At 37.0% G+C, this 19,515-nt stretch overlaps 1 protein-coding gene across 2 annotated transcripts in view; it reads right to left on the bottom strand.

Moving 5' to 3' along the window:
- The window catches only part of kifap3a (kinesin-associated protein 3a), a 204,243-nt gene that overhangs the window by 147,736 nt on the left and 36,992 nt on the right, over positions 1–19,515 (bottom strand). Inside the window, exons 3-7 of one of the 2 annotated variants that reach the window (XM_059984450.1) lie at positions 17,256–17,410; positions 13,152–13,220; positions 7,846–7,904; positions 5,499–5,640; positions 2,140–2,239 (exon numbers count right to left, since the gene is read on the bottom strand). In XM_059984450.1, coding sequence (XP_059840433.1) covers positions 2,140–2,239; positions 5,499–5,640; positions 7,846–7,904; positions 13,152–13,220; positions 17,256–17,410 — 525 coding nt within the window. The remainder of the gene's footprint in view (positions 1–2,139; positions 2,240–5,498; positions 5,641–7,845; positions 7,905–13,151; positions 13,221–17,255; positions 17,411–19,515) is intronic. The other variant, XM_059984451.1, reaches the window with a different exon arrangement.

The following is a 19,515-nucleotide window of genomic DNA, read 5'->3' as shown; positions in this document are numbered from 1 at the left end:
CTGAAAGCAAGGGACCGGGAAAAAAAACCTTAGTTAAGAGGAAGGTTATGAAAGTACTCAATAAAAGGTCCCCAGACCTTATGGAACTTTATATCCAAATTAAGAACTGAATAATGAATTTTTTCAAGGTCCAAGCAGGACATAATATCGTTAAGCCATTGAGCATACGTGGGCGGGGCAACATCTCTCCATCTAAGGAGGATTAAACGTCTAGCCAGGAGAGAGGCAAAAGATAATATTCCACACTCAGTCGAACTCAGACGTAAATCTGTCTCACCCAAAAAACCGAACAAAGCAATTAAAGGGTTAGGTTCTAGGTTGTGATTCAGAATATACGATAATGTTATGAAGACATCTTTCCAAAATTTCTCCAAGCTAGGACAAGACCAGTACATATGAATGAGAGAGGCCTCGTCCCTTTTGCCTTTATCACAAAGAGGACTAATATTAGGGTAAAATCGAGATAGTTTAGATTTAGACATATGGGCTCTATGAACAATCTTGAACTGTAAAAGGCAATGGCGAGCACAAAGAGAAGTTGAATTAACCGATTTGAGAATGTGATCGGGTTTGATATAAAAAGTAAAAGATCGTCAGCATAAAGGGAAACTTTGTACTCAACTCCCCCCTGCCCCCCACAAATCCCTGTCAGGTCCGCTCAACTACAGAACGCAATCGCTGGTGGCTCTGTGGCCAGATCAAAAAGTAAAGGGCTTAAAGGGCACCCTTGACGGGTTCCATGTTTGAGGTTGAAGGGTTGGGATTGCTGAGAGTTGGTCAAAACAGAGGCGGTGGGACGCGAATATAACAGAAATTTTTTAAAGAAGCATTCAAAAGATTTTTAAATAGTCATTGAGCAAAAAACAGAAGGATATGGACATTGTATAGGGAAAAAGAATTAGTTTAGTTGAACACTTGATCACTAACTTAATTAGTTCAGCTCAGCATTGTGGGCTGAAAAGCCTGTTCTTGTGCTGTGCTATTGTATGTTCTATCTGCAGTTACTTATAAGCATATTGGAATATAAATATTTGTTACAAATGAAACAGCTCTACCATCTTTTTAATGCTTTTATTGCAGTTTATTGGTGGTAGTATGAATACTGAAACAAGGAAAAGATATCTGCATTTATACTTAAGAAAAAACAGATTACAAATATTAACACAGACAAACTTAAATATCACCTACCAATAGTGAGCAGAAAGAAATCGCATTGCAATTATCATTTAATCTTTTTATCTATAAAAACAAACAAAAGACAAATATATACCTCATCTAAGTGTGCACTAAGATCACACCTCTAAAGATGATCCATACTCAACTTTTAATTCAAATTTGGAAAAGGAATTTGCTATGCATAAATTTGATTCATCAACTATGCATTAAATGGTATTGACCGACGAATCATATTTGAAAGAAGGAGCTAAGTGAAATGGATGAAGAAAAAATCTGGAAGAGGAATTCAAGAACATGAGAGTTTGATATCCTTTAAGTCACGGCAGCAAGGATAAAAAACAGATGCATAAATAGTAAGGAATTTAGTGTTCAGAGGAGCAATAACTCGATGTGAGGGTTAAAAGGACATTGATTTACTTATTTATTATGACACAGGAAGCCTTTTGACTAATCCGGTTTATGCCAGTAGAGAAATTCCCCTTCTCTATGTTTACTTGTGGCCCTGCAACTTAATGTCTCTTACATCAACTCCCTTTTTCATTCTTTTGTCATTTCCCTAAGCAGTAGTTTACAATGGTCAATTAAACTACCAGTGATTAACAAATCATCAGACCCTAGTCCCAAGAGCCAGAAGCTGCAGCACTAACAGCCGTACATCACTGTGCCATTCTAAAAGGATTAAATAAACTTATTTTAGGTTTATAATGTGATACAGTAAAGTTCTTAACTGAAGATGATGGCAACAAAAATCATCAACCCTTAGTTGCAAAGATTTTAGGTCAAATGATTTACAATTGTCAGCATTGTCCAGGGTTTTTAAAATTAAGTGATTTATACTGTATATTGAGATAATTACATTAAAAAAGTTCTGAAGTTTGTAAGCAATATTTACTGAGAGTAAAATATTGGTATTGCTCATTCCAGAGTTCACAGATACACTAACAGTTTCACATGAAATCTCACCTGGAGAAACAGAAAAAGATGTAAATAATATTGGTTGCAAGCTCCACACTTTGCTTCCAGTCCTCTCTCAACACTCGAGCCAATGCTCCCAATGCAATCTCTGAAAATAGAAATACAACCACTTTAAAATACTAAAATAGGGAAAATCTGTCAAGTGAATTAACTCTTTTCAATGTAGACCCAAATTGTCAATCAATGCAGATGCAACTCAACAGGCAGAGATACACTGCACAGTTGCGAGAAAAAGTTTGTTCACCCTTTGCAATTACCTAGCTTTCTGCATTACTCATAAAATATGGTTTGATCTTCATCTAAATCACAATTATAGACAAACACAATCTGCCTAAATTCATAACACACTAAGAATTGTACTTCTTCTCTTCAACACCAAGTACACCATTTAAACAATCACAGTCTAGGTTCAAAAAAGTATGTGTACCTCTGGGAACCTACCGACAATACTGGTTGACAAATGACGCAATAGCCACAGTTCTACACACCATCCTTACACATCTGGAAAAGAGGGATGCTTATGTGAGATTGTGTTGTGAGACTACAGTTCAGCATTCAACATCACAATTCCCTCCAGGCTCAACAAGAAGCTCAGAGACCTCGGCCTTCATCCTAACTCTTGTAGCTGGATCCTAGACTTCCTGTCAGATCACTGGTAGGTGGCAAGAGTTGGTTCCCTCACCTCTGATCATCTGACCCTTAACACAGGTGCCCATCACAGCTGTGTACTAAGCCCCTTCCTTTACTCTCTGTATACTCATGACTGTGTCGCCACCCATAGCTCCAACCTGCTAATTAAATTTGATGACAGCACTACACTGATTCGCCTCATCTCAAGTAATAATGAAGCAGCCTACAGAGAAGAAGTCATTACCCTGACACAGTGGTGTCAAGAAAACAACCTCTCCCTCAATGTCACAAAGACAAAGGAGCTGGTTGTGGAATAAAGGAGGAACAGAGATAGGCTAGTCCCAATTGACATCAATGGACCCGGGGTTAAGAGGGTGAAGAGCCTCAAGTTCCTCAGCATAAACATCACCGAGGATCTCAGGTGGTCTGTACATACCGGCTGTGTGGTGAAAAAGGCACAATAGTGCCTCCTTCACCTCAGACAGTTGAAGAAGTTTGGATTGGACCCCCAAGCCTAAGAGCTTTCTATATATTGAGAGTATCCTGACTGACTGCATCACTGCCTCCTCATACGGGAACTATACTTCCCTCAATCACAGGATTCTGCAGAAGGTGGTGCGGACAGCCCAGTGTATCTGTAGATGTGAACTTCCCACTATTCAGGACATTTACAAAGACAGGCATGTAAAAAGAGCCCAAAAGTTCAGTGGGAACCCGACTGAGCCCAACCTCAAACTGTTCCAGCTGCTACCATCTGGGAAACAGTACCACAACATAAAAGCCAGGACCAACAGGCTCCGGGACAGCTTATTCCACCAGGCCATCAACCAATTAATTCATGCTGATACAATTGTATTTCTATGTTATATTGACTGTCCTGTTGTACATACTATTATAAATTACTATATATTGCACATTGCACAGATAGATGGAGACGTAATGTAAAGATTTTTACTTAAGTATATGAAAAATGTAAGGAAAAAATGTCAATTCAATGTCTTCTATAAAATCTATCTAGAGAAGTCAGGTGTTTCAATCAATGAGATGAGATTGGAGATGTGGGTTGTAGAGGTGCACTGTCCGATTAAAAAGCCACACAAAATCAAGTAACTGATAGAACCTGCTCTTCTCAAGAAAGATCTGTTTATGTGCACCATGCATTGATCAAAACAACTTTCAGAGGACCTTACAAGAAGAATTGTAGAGATGCATGAAACTGGAAAAGGCTACAAAAGCATTTCTAAAGACCTGAGTCATCAGACCACAGTAAGAGAAATTGTCTACAAATGGAGGAAACTCAGTACTGTTCCTACTCTCCCTAGAAGTGGGTGTCCTGCAAAGATCACACCAAGAGCACAATGTGCGATGCTGAAGGAGAAGAAAATGAAACCCAAGAATAACAGCAAAAGATCTGCAGAAATCTCCAGAACTTGCTAAATTCTTTGTTCAAGTATCCACTCCAAAAAAACACTGTTGCATGTCTCAAGTTTGCAAAAGTCCACCTGGATGTTCCACAACATTTCTGGGACAATGTTCTGTGGACAGATGAGACAGAAGTTGAACTTTCTGGCAGAAATGCACACCGCTATGTTTGGAGGAAAAAGGGCTCTGCACACCAACACCAAAATGTCACCCCAATTGTGAAGCTGGTGAAAGGAACATCAAGGTTTGGGGCTGCTTTGTTGCCCCAAGGGCCTTGAGGGAATATTGAATTCAAAGTTGTACCAAGACATTTTATGGGACAATGTAAGAGAAGCAGTCTGACATCTGAAGCTTAATAGTAGTTGGATGATGCAACAAAACAATGATCCAAAACACAATAGTAAATCAAAAGCAGAATGGAATGATTTAAAGAGAAGAAAGTTCAAAATTCATGTTTTGGAATGGCTAAGTCAGAGTCCAGAGCATAACTGAATTGAGATGCTGTGGCATGACCTGAAGAGTGCTGTTCATGCAAGGTATCACAGAAATATTAATGAACTGAAATAATTTTGTGTAGAGGAATGGTCAAAAATTCCTCCTCACTAGTCTGAGCAGCAGCTACAGAAAATGTTTGGTGGATGTTATTGCTGCAATAGGAGGTTCTACCAATTATTAAATACAAGAGTTCACATACTTTTTCCAGCCTGAATTGTGAATTAATTAAACAATGTGTTCAATAAAGACATGAAAAGTAAAACTGTTTGTGTATTATTAGTTTAGGCAAGTTGTGTTTGTTTATTATTGTGACTTAGATGAAGATCAGACCACATTTTATGAGTAATAATACAGCAAAACCAGGCAATTTCAAAGGGTTCACAAACTATTTCTTGCAAATGTAAATTAATTTCAGAACAGAGAACCAAAAGTACAAATATATATTTAATGATAATGTTAAGTAATTATAAAATTAGGTCTCCAATGAAAGCTGTCTAAGTAATGCTAAGGTCCTCATTACTCATGATTTAACAGGTTGTTAGAATAGACTCCCAGAGTCTGCTGCTCTGCTTTCAGTTTGAGTGAATAGAGTGGAAGAAATTGCTTTTCTGTAGAGTTAAATAAAATGGGTAAAGAATAAATAAGAAATAGTAACTGGAGAGAGAATCTCAAGTGAGACAGATTAAGCTTTTCGAATTATGGAAGGGACGGGATAGGTAATGCATAGGGAAGGCATGCAAACAGTAAAAAGCAGATGTTGAAAACAGAGCACCAACGTTTTGCAATTAAGAGTAGCTTACCATTTTGTAGCAATTCTTCCAAATTATCAGGATTGCGAGCCAACTGAAGAATGAGTGCTGAGCCTCGCACTTTGTCACATATATCCTCATACAGTAATTCTATGTAATCTTCTACGTCATTAATATTTGCTATTTCATCAATCTGTGAGTAAAAAATATGCAGTGTTTTATCAAAGCATTTTCACACCATACATTATCATCAATGTAATGTCTCAACAATAAAATTTTTCCTCTAATTAATAAACCATACTAAAAGATACAATAAAAGTTCAGGGCCTTGCACCCATGATGTTGTGCTGAACTAATGAAATTAGCAATCAATCCCCCAACTAAACTAATCATCTTCCTGCACATTCATGTGACAATCTAACAGCCTCTTGAATGCTTCTATTGTATTTGCCTCCATCACTAACTACCTCAAGAGCAAATTCTAGGTACCCACGACTCTGCAAAAATAAAAACACTCAACATCCCCTGCACATCTCATTTGAAATTACTCCCCCCCCCCCACCTTAAATGCATGCCCTCTGGTATTAAACATTTTCAACGCTGAGAAAAAAGAGAGACTGTCTGTCGACTCTATGTCTCTCCTAATCTTATGTCTATCAAATCTCCCCTCAGCCTCTGCCACTCCAGAGAAAACAATCCAAATCATCCAAGGATCCTTTACCTTTCCATCCATGTCCTTCCTTCTTACTGGAAATACTATACCCATCATGTACCCTCCAGCTGGATCTTTAACTGCCTGTGTCAGATATGAACTCGCCCAAAAACACCTGTTCACAATTAACACTCCCTAGTTCCTGCCTAAGACTGTCAGAATTTGCCACACTCTAATTTAATATTCTCCCCCAAGGCCCATGCATATCTTTATCAACAACACCCTTAAAACATGAGCTGTGACCACTGTTCTCTCACTGAATGATTAGTCACCTGGCCCGTCTCAATAACAAACACTAGGTCCAGTATGGACCTTCCTCTTGTTGAACTACATTATGAATTAAGAAATTCTCTCAGATGCATCGAACAAATTCTGCCCACCTAAAACTAAGCATGTTCCAGTCTATGTTAAATAAGATGAAGTCACCTACTACACTTTTACAACTTTCCCTAATCTGTCTGCAAATCTATTCATCATTGTCCTGGTGATTATTGGGGTGCGGTGGTAGGGCTGTGGTATAACACCACAGTAATTGCACCTTTCTTATATTTGACTTTTACCTGTGTAGACTCAATGGATAGGCCCTCAATGTCCCCTGAGTGCAGTTATGATATTGTCCCTGATTAATAGCACAGCTCACCCTACCCTCTTTTACCTCCTTCTCGATCTTTTCTAAAATATCAGAACTCTGGAAAACTTAGCAGCCATTCCTGACCCCCTATCAACTAAATGGCCACAGCATCATTGTTCTATGTAGTAATCCATGTTCTAAGTGCATCATTCTTACCAATAAAACTCCTAACATTAAAATGAACAATTTTCAACCCATCTGTCTCATTGCGTCTATTACCTTATTCTTGCTGATCATGACATTAAGCTTCCACTCAATCCCTCCACTTTTTGAACTGGAGGTCTGCTTCCCACCCCACTGCCAAATTCATTTAAACCCAATTATTACAAATGAATCTCCCAGCCAGCAAGCTGGTTTTCTTCCAATTAAAGTGCAATCGCCATTCTTGTACAGGTTACCCCTGCCTAGAAGGAATTCCACCTGCTCTCTACAGCAATCCATCAGCCATTCATCTGTTCGCATTCATTCAAGAGCATTTATGAGTTAGTAGCAATTTCATTTCCCACAATGTCATTGTGCTAGTAGGGTTTTAAAAGACTACGCACATTCAGAATTTCACTTCATTCTGATTTATGTTGAACTTCTAATATAAATTACAATTAAATATTAGAGCACACAAGCGTGACATTTGAATTCTGGATATTGTTAGAATTGATATTATTGACTAATTAAAATTATTACAAGCTTTAATACATTATCTGCTCTATCAAACTGTACATGATATACTTGTAAATAATTTAATCCAATAACAGCATTAAGACTTTAAATTAGAAACTACATGGTCATGTGCAAAGCACACTAGATGGGACCAATGCATTGCAAGGTTCTTTATCTTCTCCTCAGGTGCTGGTTGCATAACTGCACTTGTTTTAATTGTTTTTTAAAATTTTAAATTGGACTCATTCATCACATAATGGATCAGCAACAATGGTTATTAAATGTTTTATTATTTAATCCTCAATTTACCTTAAAACCAGTTTCCATAATACAAAGTGCAAAGATGCCACATTGCATTAATATTTTCTGTTTCAAGTTCAAATTTTTTTGTAACTTACTTCCATTCCTTCAAAAGGAGGTGGATCCTTCAGCTTGCCAACCTTTTTTTCATGTTTTTCTAAAAAGAACAACATTTCATATTTTTAGTACCAAAAGCAACACTTGAAATGATTCAATCCATCAGCAAAAGCAACACTTTCTTTAATGAAAAAAGGAAAATGCTGGAAACTCTCAAATCAAACAGACTTTACATTTTAGATCCATCAAAGCAGGGAAAAAGGAAAAGTAAGTTCAGTTTTCAGCAGCAGAAAACTGAACTTGTTTCTTTGGGGGAGGAATGGATAGAACAAAAGGAAATACAAGCTAATGCTTGGTAAGGTTCATGTTAAGCGAGTTTATTTTGTAAGTTACCTAACTACTTAATCAAATTATTAATAACTATTTCAAAAATATGATTAATAAACAATATTAAGACTAAACCAGATATTTCTAATGCCATATATCTAATTAACACCAACACAATGCCATTTTATCAGAGTGCATTAAGAAGCAGCCTCTCTTCATTCATAGTGGAATACATTAGTTATATGGAGATCCAAAAGGCAGTGAACAAAGTGCCTTTGAAAATATTCTCACATTCAGTTGCACAGTATTAAAGCTATTGATCTGGCTTGCAAATAGTATGAACAGCAGGAGAAACATAGGGATAACTGGAATGACAGGAGTCCCAGCACAGACTACAGGGAACTGCAACTACTCGTCTTATTTTTAATAACTGGATAAATTACGTCATATATCCAAATTTACCAGTGTAAGCAATGTAGATGGATTACAAAGAGATACTGGTATATTATCAAAGCTGATATATATGAAATGCAATGCATACAAATGTAAGGTCAAAAATTTTGCAAGCAATAGCGTAAAAAAAACAATTTTCTTTTATGAAGGTTTAGTTTATATCCCAAAAACTTTCCAAATTCGTTTAATAGTTTCAATAAACTAGGAATGGATTCTTCAGGATTCGAAATATAAACTAAGAGATCATCAGCATAAAGGGAAATCTTATGAATAGACCCATTTATGAAAATTCCATGAATATCTTTAGCTTCACAAAATGCAATAACCAAGGATTCCAGCACCAAATGAAGTAACAAGGGACTTAACGGACGTCCTTGTCTCATAACCAGCGAAAGCAGAGAAAAAGGAGATCTGCAATTATTAGTAATAACAATAGCAATGGGGCTTTTATATATCATTATGATCCACTTATTAAAGTTAATACCAAAGCCAAATTTCTCTAAAACGTTCAGTAGGTATTTCCATTCAACTCTGTCAAATGCTTTTTCAGCATCGAGAGAGACAACACATTGGGGAGTCTTAGAAAAGGATGAATATATAACATTTAACTGTCTCCAAACATTAGAGAAGGAATAACGGCCCTTTACAAAACCTGTTGGTTCTTGAGAGATAATTTCAGCTAGAAAATTCTCCAGCTGATTAGCCATTATTTTTGAAAGAATTTCAGCATCCACATTTAATATTGAAATAAGGTCTATATGAAGCACAGTCAGCAGGGTCTTTACCTTGCTTAAGAATTAAAGAAATAGAAGCTTCATAAAATGTGGGAGTTAACGCTCCTATCAAAAAAGAATCCTTAAGCATTTCCAACATATATGGAGAAAGCAATTTTTCAAATTTTTTATAAAATCCTACAGAATAACCATCCAGTCCAGGAGCATTACCAGATTGCACTGAAAATAATAGGTTTCTGAATTTCGTTTTCAGTAATAGGAGCATCAAGAGTTTGTTGATCTTCAACAGAAATTCGAGGAAAATCGATCTTTTGTAAAAAGGCATTCATTTCAGAAGAATCAAGAGGAAACAGATTTATAACTGCTATTTATGTTTCTAAACATTTGGACCATCTTATGGCTAACACAAAAGAGCACAGTTTTAAAGTGCTTGGAAGTAGGTACAGAGGAGATATCAGCGTTAAGATTTTTTTTTACGCGTAGAGTGGTGAGTGCGTGGAATGGGCTGCCAGAGAAGGTGGTGGAGGCTTATAAAATAGGGTCTTTTAAGAGACTCCTGGATAGGTACATGGAGCTTAGAAAAATAGAGGGCTATGGATAACTCTAGGAAATTTCTAAAGTAAATACATATTCCGCACAGAATTGTGGGCCGAAGGGTCTGTATTGTGCTGTAGGTTTTTCTATGTTTCTATGTTTTCTAGATCATGGGGCCCATTTACACAGGTCAATAAAATTTCATAGACATTGCAAAGACAGAAAAAAAATCAAGGCTGCCAAAGTGAAGGCCTGCTTGACAAAAAAAAACATTTTTCACTTGAGAAATTATGCTCCAGCTGAAAAAAAATTGTGGTTAAACCATACTTGGAGCACAGAAAAATATTTCTGATGCCAGGTAATAGGAAGGATGACTGGCCTTCAAAGGAGAACAGGAAAAATAAGAACCTCTGAAAGGAGAAATTAGAGGAACTAGAGCTATATTTCCTAGAATTCAGAAGGACTTTCAAGATAATAGGGATGGTTGACAGCATACTGCAACATAAGCTAATTCTGGAAATCAGGCATTGTTCCCACTGATCTTCGTGGGCATGCGATAACTGACATGTTCCGGCGCATACAGCCTTGGTTGCTGTATAGCTGGAATTTTCTTTCATATTATGTCTAATTAAAGTGCCACACAGTTTTCAGGCCGTGTAAAAATTTTCTGCTCAGAGCAACGATTGGTTCAAGCAGCTATATAAAAAAATTAAGCGGGAACATTGAGATCAGGACGAGGAGATGAAAACCAGGCCTTTCAAATATGCTAAGCAAATTGTTAACATCAAACTAGTGACTGATTTTTTTTTTTTTGTTACCTAATGTACTAAGAGGCACAAGACAAATTTGGGAAGAATTCAGTTACAAATCACCAACTACTTCAGTAAAAAAAAGAGCAAGATCTAGGGACTTACGGCCAATTCTTGTTCCAATATTCATACTCAAATAAGTAATGCCAATGCAACAGTGATGAAGCTAGGACACAGATTAATGCAGTCCATCAATTTTGCAATGAGTTCTAGCAGGTCAGAATTAGACAGAATATTTTAAACTGCCCTTTAAAATCAAACAATGAGTGAAAAAAAACAATCCAAAGTTTTTTTTAAACTAGAATCAAGATGATTTTGAGTAGACACTAATGAATACAAGTCTAGATAGGAATCTATAGCATCATATCAGAAACTATTCTAACCGGCTAGGAAGCAACATGAGAAAATCTAAACATATTCAGCTTCTTCAGAAAGAAGGCTTCTCCCAATGTTTTTACACACATCAATTTTTACAGACATCAATTTGTCAAGGTATCCTAGCCTAAGATCATTAAAAACATGTGATCGCAGTACAGCCTGTCCTTAAGTTATGGGAGAGCTGACATTCCGAGAAAACGGACCCTATCACAATTTTGAATACATAAAGCTGTGCTATCAGTACATGAGTAAAGAAAAAAAATTTGTATTCAGTTTCTTTTTACACATATATTTGATGAGATCATATTTTATTCCGTATCTCAAATGCTTGAGTAGCAATTTGTGAATTCTGTAAAGGCGAATTTCTGTATCCCGAACAGCTATAACATAGACCTGCATAGCAACTCAAAATGTTGCTAAAAATAGAAACAAAACAGCAATGAAATAATGTATTTTGAACAAACTATTTTTCATTTTTAGAAACAAGGTTTCATTGTTAATCTATATCACGTAGAATCTGGAGACAAGGTCATATCATTAAAGAGCAAACACGAGGATGTCTGCAGATGCTGGAAATTCAAACAACACACACAAAATGCTGGTGGAACACAGAAGGCCAGGCAGCATCTATAAGGAGAAGACCTGTCGACGTTTCAGGTCGAAACCCTTCATCAGGACGTCCTGACGAAACATCGACAGTGCTTCTCCTTATAGATGCTGCCTGGCCTGTTGTGTTCCACCAGCATTTTGTGCGTGTTGTCATATCATTAACCTCATTTTGATCTAGTTTGGTGCTTTGATTTACACATTTAAAATTCAAATGCTCATTAACAAAAAGATTTACTGCAAACCACTGCTTTGTGCATTTCTGTGACAAATTTGACCATCTCAGTATGATTTTCATGTGATTTAGGCTAGGTCATAAAAAGTTTCTATGCTGCTGCCTATATCTACTCTTGTAATTGAATTTTGTTATAAATCTGAAAGCAACAGAATACTGCTGTGGTAATCAGTTCACGGTGGGGAGGGTGTTACCCTGAAGACAAGTCAGGTGTACAATCAGAGCAGATTAGACAATACTTTAAGTACATCCTCACAAATATATATATATATAACGGCATCAAGCTTCCCAAAATGCAATAAGTCACATCTATCTGGATTGAAAGCCATATGCAATTCTCAGCCCAAATACCTAGCTGATCAAAATCCTCCTGTAATTTTTCATGTTCTTCTACACTCTCAAGACCACCACCTATTTTTAGTAATATCCTCAAACTTTCTAACTATACACACACACACACACACACACACACACACACACACACACACACATATGTGCGTGTGCATACACTTAGAGATGGGCGCGTGTATGGATGGGCACACATGTACGTATATTGTTAGAAAGCTTGAGGATATTACTAAAACAGGAGGTGCTCTAGACAGTGTAGAAGGTTATGAAAAATTAAAGAGAAATCTTCATCAGTTAGGTATCTGGGCTAAGGATATAGATAATATTTTAATATTAAAGTCTATTGAATACTCTTTATCATATCAGAATATTTTTCTCCTTGCTCTCAGTTGCATTTAATTACATGATATCTTCACTGACTGCACTGTGGATTCCGATTATCTGGCACACATCGGGAGCATTGTATCTTGACCCAATTAAGCGGCTGCCCCAATTAACTAAAGTTTCATGGAAATAGTTTAAAAATGAAAAATTGCTTAACTGAGTAACAAATTATGTATTTAAATGAAATACAGAACAAATTGGAACACTGTCGATATTACCACAATAGTATAAAACTCTGTTTTAGTTATCAACGGAGGAAATAATACAGTGCACGCTGCCATGTTTTGATTGGCTGTAAGTGAATAAAATCAGTGCAGACACCTAGTGCAGATAATAGACTGCCTTCATTGCCTTCCTGTATGAAGTAGCGTCAAAAATCACTGCTTTTTAATTTGTCGCTGACAAGCATTTGTAACTGACTCTATTTAAAAATCTGTCCACTCTGAAGTCAAACTAGTGTCAAGACTGAAGCTAGTTAGAAGCTGTTGCATCCTCCAAATTTAAATTTTCGTTGTAACATTCAAGATAATTGTCGATACCTTCATAATTCTTAACTTGAATTAGTGAAATCGTGTCATTTTCACTCCCTCTATTTCTGGACTGAATGCCTGAAATCACAACAAGCAAAACAGCTCAGTTTTACTGCCTATTTCTTGCCAACTTATAACAGATATTATAACCAATAACCAATAACAGAAATCACAACTTCCTGAACACAAATATATGCAACTGATTCTATTTAAAAATTGTTTGCTCTAATCAGTGTGGCTTCTAATGGCCACACAAGTGTGCACAACTGACACTAGTTACAAACTGTTTGACAACAGTCTCCTGCCCAATTAAGTGTCACAGCGTCTCAAATAAACAAAGAGTGTTCTGGCTATTTTCTCAATTAGTATTTGTTCTTTAAGAGTATATCCAGTATGTAAATACACATAGACACAGAGCAAAAGTCTTAAGCACATGTAAAAAAATTCTGTAAAGTGGAGATGCTTTCAAAAATAATGAAAAGTTTCTAAATATCAAAAAAATACTATAAAAAGCAGTACACAGTTAAAAAAAAGGTAAATCAGTGTTTGGTGTGACCACCCTTTGCCTTTAAAATCAATTCTCTTAGGTACGCTGTCATGCAGTTCTATAAGAAAATCATATGGTAGACTGTTCCAAGCATCTTGGAGAACCTACTGCAGTTCTGCAGATTTTGCCTCTCTCGCTTGCTTCTGTTTCTCCAGGTAAGCCCAGACAACCTTGATGATTTTGAAATCAAGCCTCTGTGGAGGCCATACCACCTGTTGTAGAACTGCTTGTTCTTCTTTTCGCTGAAGATAGTTCTCTGTGACCTTGGCCATGTGCTTGGGGGTCATTGTCCTGCTGCAGAATGAAGTTGGAACTGATCAGATGCTTCCCTGATAGTATTGCATGATGGATGAGAATCTGCTTGTATTTTTCAGCATTGAGGATTCAATTAATTCTGGCCATTTCACCTACTCTATTTGCAAGAACGCAGCTGCAAACTGGCAGGGAACCTCCAGCGTGCTTCAATGCTGGCTGCAGACACCATGTACTGCCCTCTAGCACTTCTATGGGCAAAATGCCTCCTTCTTGAGCCAAAAATTTTGAATTTTGACTCGTCAGTCTAGAGCAGTTGCGGCCACAGTTCAGCACCCCAGACTTGGTGTTTTCCTGTATAGCTGTTTCCACTTCAGAGCAATGGCTTTTGGCAGCAATTTTTCCATGAAGACTACTTCTGACACGACTTCTCCAGACTGTTAAGGGGTGTACTTCAGTTCCAATAGTTTTTGAGACTTCAGGGCTGATAGCAGTGATGGGCTTCTGATTTAGAAGAGATGTCAATTTGATGTATCTCTCATCTGCTGCACTCAGTTTCCGTGGCTGACCACTACATTTCTGGTCCTCAACTTTGACTGTTTTCTTGTGCTTCTTCAGAAAAGTTCGGACAGCATTTCTTGAAACTCCTGTCGTCTGCAAAATTTCTGCTTGTAGAGATCTTGCTGGTATAGAATGATCATCTTGAGTCTTGTTGCTATGCTCATTTTTGCCATGGTGTAAGAATTGATGATTTGAAGGTTAAACTGTCATATCTGCCACACCCTTAACTTTTAGTTTGCTTGTCCTTCACCCAGTTTGATTCCTTCTACACACATTTCTGCATCACCAGCTTCGTTCATGCAACTTATTATGTCATTGATTTAATAGCACCTGTTTGTTATCTTTGCTTAATCATGCACTAAGCTAGATACCTACAAAGTGATCAAGCTTTTATTTGAAAAGTGGCCTCTTACTTAAAGTGATTTTCTTTAAATATATATGAGATAGTTAGATATATTTTTCATACACTATATTATATATTTTTTTAAATTACAAACAACAACTAGGACTGACCTCTATGACACACCCCTGGACACATGCTTCCAGTCCAAGGAACCATTCTCGACTATCACCCTCTACTTCCTACCACTGAGCCAACTAAAAGCTATCTCTCAGGATCCCTTCCAGATTTTACCCACAACCAACATTGGACTCATCAGCATGTAGTTTCCTGGTTTGTTTCTGCTATGGATTTTAAACAATGGTACCACATTAGACCCTCTCTTGTTTTCTGCAATTCACCTGTGGCCATAGATGAAGCAAAATTCTCTGCAAGTACCTCTGCAATTTCTTCTCAAGCTTCCCACTAGCTCTGATGAAGCACCACATTTGGCCCTGGGGATTTATCCACCTTTACACTCTTCGAAGCCTCCTGTACCTCCTCCTTGCTAATTTGTATGTAGTCCAAGACAACAATACTCATTTCACCATTTCCTTAGCATCCATTTTTTTCTCCACAGTAAAACTTGAAGAGAAACATTCATTAAAAATCTCCGCATTTCCTTTGGTTCCATACATAGACATCCATACTATTTGTTTAAAGGAACATATTCTCTCATGGCCACTCTTCTACACTTACCAAACCTACAGAACCTCTTGGGATTTTGCATCACCTTGCCTGCCAGAGCAAATAGTTGACACTTCAGGCTGAAACCCTTCATCAAGACTGCATCATGAAGGGTGCTGATGGAGGGTTTCAGCCTAAAACATTGACTCTTTACTTTTTTCCATAGATGCTGCCTGGTCTGTTGAGTTCCTCTAGCATTTTATGTGTGTATTGCTTGTACTTCCAGCATCTTGCTGATTTTCTTGTTTTTGAAGAGGAATATGCAGGCCATTAACTCTTGACATCACACCTTTCAAGGCCTCCCACTCAGGAGATGCTACTTTCTCTACCAAAATCTCACCCAATCAACCACTGCAAAATCCCACCTACTGGCACCAAAATTTGCTCTGCCCCAGTTCAGGACTTTTAACCCTGAGAACTTGTCATACCTTTTCTATAACAATTTTAAAACCAAAAGAAGTGCTCACCACGTACCTCATTTGCCAGAAGGTGGTAGTCCAGTCTTGCACCCCCTCCCGTATATTGATAAAGGAAGCTTCCCTGGGCACGTTTCATGAATTCCACTCTGTCCAAACTTTTCAAACTATGGTTCCCAGTCAGTATTACAGAACTTAAAATCTCCCACCAATCCTATCCTATTATGTTTAAAACCAACTGCAATCTCTACAAATACTTTATTTGCTCCTCCAATTTCTAATGTCTATTGGGAACATATAATATAACCCATCAGAGTGATCATCCCCTTCTTATTTCTAAATTTTATCCAAATAGCTCACTGGATAGTCTCCCAAAAATATCCTAATGACTATTGTTATGTTCTTTTCTATCAAGAAGGCAACTTCCCTGTTCTCTAACCTGTTCCTCCTTTGACAAGCCTGCAGCATCTGTATCGTGGGATACTGAGCTGGCAATTCTGCCCTTCTCTCAGCCATGTTTCTGTTATGGTATGATATACCATATTCCAGAACCAAGCTACACCAAGTTACGTACTCCTGTCTATCCCAACTAAATTAACCACCATATTATTCCTAATTTTTCATCAGCCACTCTACTGCTCAGGGACTGTGGTGGGTTAAAATAGCTACTGACTCAAACATTAATCAACAAAATGCAGTTTACCAGTTTTAGCAACTGAGCTGAAGGACCTCTGGTTAAAGTCTATTCTGTTGGTTCCTTGAATACTTTTAGTTAAAATGAAGAAAAGGCCATGACAGCAGAATTCATGAATTTAACTAACCAAAATCTCTTTGATTTCAATTTGACACATCATTCTTCCCTACTACTTTCCAAGATCACCTGGGCAGCAATTAAGTAATTGTTTATGTCTCAGGAGTGCAAATAACATCCAGTCCTACATAACACATACATAACTCTTTTGGATGTAAACTAAAAAGGATGTTAATGTGAAATCAAAAGGATTTAGCCACTTTTCATAATAGAAAGTCACAGCATTAAATATCAAAACCCATCCCCAATTGAAAATTCACATCACTTTAACAAGGACTTACAAGGATTTGTGGGGACTTGATCTCTGAATGTCAATTAAAGAGATCAAAATATTCCTAAGTTTGTACATCTTGCCACAAACAGCATAACAAGAGACCTTTGCAAATCTTTATGGTTGCTAGTTGTAATTACTTATGTAACAAAGACTAATTCCAAACAGGTAACATTGGTAGATTGCTACCTCTTCCTTGAGGACTTTCCCTGCGGTTCTGAAGGTAGTAGATCAGCTGTTCAACCTCTGCTAGTTTACTTGGATGAATGAGCTTGCATTCTTCTACTACCTTGCGTGCCAGCGATGCAATGTCAGTGTTAGCATTCAGGCTTTTCAGACGAATACTGAAAACAACAATGAGCAAGAAATCAACATCATGAACAACTGATACAATAATATGGAATGAGAAAATCATGATAAAATACAAGTCAATAGTACAGTCCATTACTTATGGGTAAAAGACAAGGAAAATTCAGTTGTAAAGCCAACTTTATTAAATACACAAATCTCAAAACCAATCTTTCACTATTAGCTTTACAAAACTGACAATACATTTCTATCTTCATGTTTTAAGGCAACATATTGTTTTTGTCTATTAAAAACTAAAACCCTTAACGATGTAGTTTTGGTCACTGTGATCCATCTTTTTAAACAGTGAAAAAAAAAATCACAATAACCTGTCACAATAACCATCCCAAAATATTTACTGGAGAGCATTAATGCACATCTATTCCCAGATTCTTGCTGAAAATAAAATTATATAGATAAATAGTATAAAGTGCAAAATTCATAACAGAGTGCCAAGATAACTAGTTCACTTCAAGTTCTGGTCCCTATTTTCAAAGATGTACTATTGAATGCAGAGTGGTTTGATGGTAATTAGTATGCAAATACTAAGCCTTTACCTAAATTACAATTTGGAAAAATTGCAGATTGCACAATATTACACCTTCACAACCTTTCAACTTGGCTCGAGTACTGGGTGCCATGCACTATTTGCTAATGCAAATAACCTCCTCTGTTCTGCATATCTGTTACAAAAAGGGAAGGAAAAGTTGACTCAACAGTGGCACCTGGTACACATGGACCAATAAACATACATAAGCATAGGTGAGGAATCAGAGATTGTCGAAAAGTAAGACAATATTGGGTGTGATGCCTTTGGAAGTTTCAGGGAAAATCAAACAATTCTACCCATGAGGGATGCATGCTCTCATGATTGAACCACACCATTTATTAAGCAATACCTCCTCCAAGCCAGCAGAATTAAAGCCCACCTACCACTCCAAGCCATTATGCTGATGGCCACCAATTTACTCCATATTCCCTAATGAAGAATAGCAGTTGGTTCCCAAGAGGAATAACATCTATTATTTGCAAAATATTACCCTTTCAAAAATACCTTATGCAGTTTAAGCAGTTTCCATTCATCACTCTCCATCACCCCCTTCTCAATGTAGTCCTGAAACTGCCTAAAGACTTCTGCAAATTATTGCTTTGTTTGAACCTGCTATCAAGTTGCACATAAGTAAATACACAGCATGGTTTTCCAGCAAATTTTGTAATACATCTCAAAGGATTTGGCTTTTTGTGCAAATAGACTCCAGCGAGAGAGAAAAATGGAAAATATCAGATATCAGAGAATCTGTGTCACTGTTCTAGCCTAAGACAAATTTTCACTGTTTTAGAAGGAAAGGCAGATCCAATGAAAGCTTGGTATTAAGCCAACTTAAGCTAACCTAGAAAACAATGAACTTCTGTCAAAGGATTTGCTTCTTCACTTCCAATACATATGGAGCTCCAACATTCAAAGTTTATAATTGCACTTTGTAGGTTAACTGTTAAAATGCACTACTTAAAAGCCTATTTCTACTTAAAACACTATTTCTGCGTACCTGCCAAAATTTATCTAAAATGACCAAGTGTAAAAAGTCAGTACTACTGAACAACTAGTTTATGCAGTACATAAATGCAAACTGGAGGCCTTGATTGCCATACAAGTTATCATGATGATTGTGCAAATTTCATAATAAACGGATGGTATAACTTTCTTGCCTCCTTTGCAGGTTGTCAAAAATCTAGAATCACCATTCATATGAAATTCAAATAATCCACTTTTGAACACGAAACCCAAAATTCAAGAGGAAACCAAAATTCCAAATTTTGAATGCTGATTCCATGTCAAAAATAAAAAAAAATTATAGATTGTGATTAGCAGTTTACATTATTATCCTTCAAGAATAAGCTGATATTCCCAAAATCACACTGCAAATCAACTAAAGATTCCATGACTTGAATCAACTAGTCTTCTCTATATAAACAAACCAATGGCTTATGGTTTTTATTGTTTAATATTTTGCAACTATTAATAATCCTCACTTTTTCATTAATACCTGGCAGCAGTCACTAAGTCATGGATGGCAAAATGATTGTTGACCCAAATCTCTTA

The sequence above is a fragment of the Hypanus sabinus genome, chromosome 11, assembly GCF_030144855.1.
Source record: "Hypanus sabinus isolate sHypSab1 chromosome 11, sHypSab1.hap1, whole genome shotgun sequence".
Lineage (NCBI taxonomy): Eukaryota > Metazoa > Chordata > Chondrichthyes > Myliobatiformes > Dasyatidae > Hypanus > Hypanus sabinus.
Note: the sequence above shows the minus strand (reverse complement) of the source record. Positions and strands in the feature narration are given on the sequence as shown.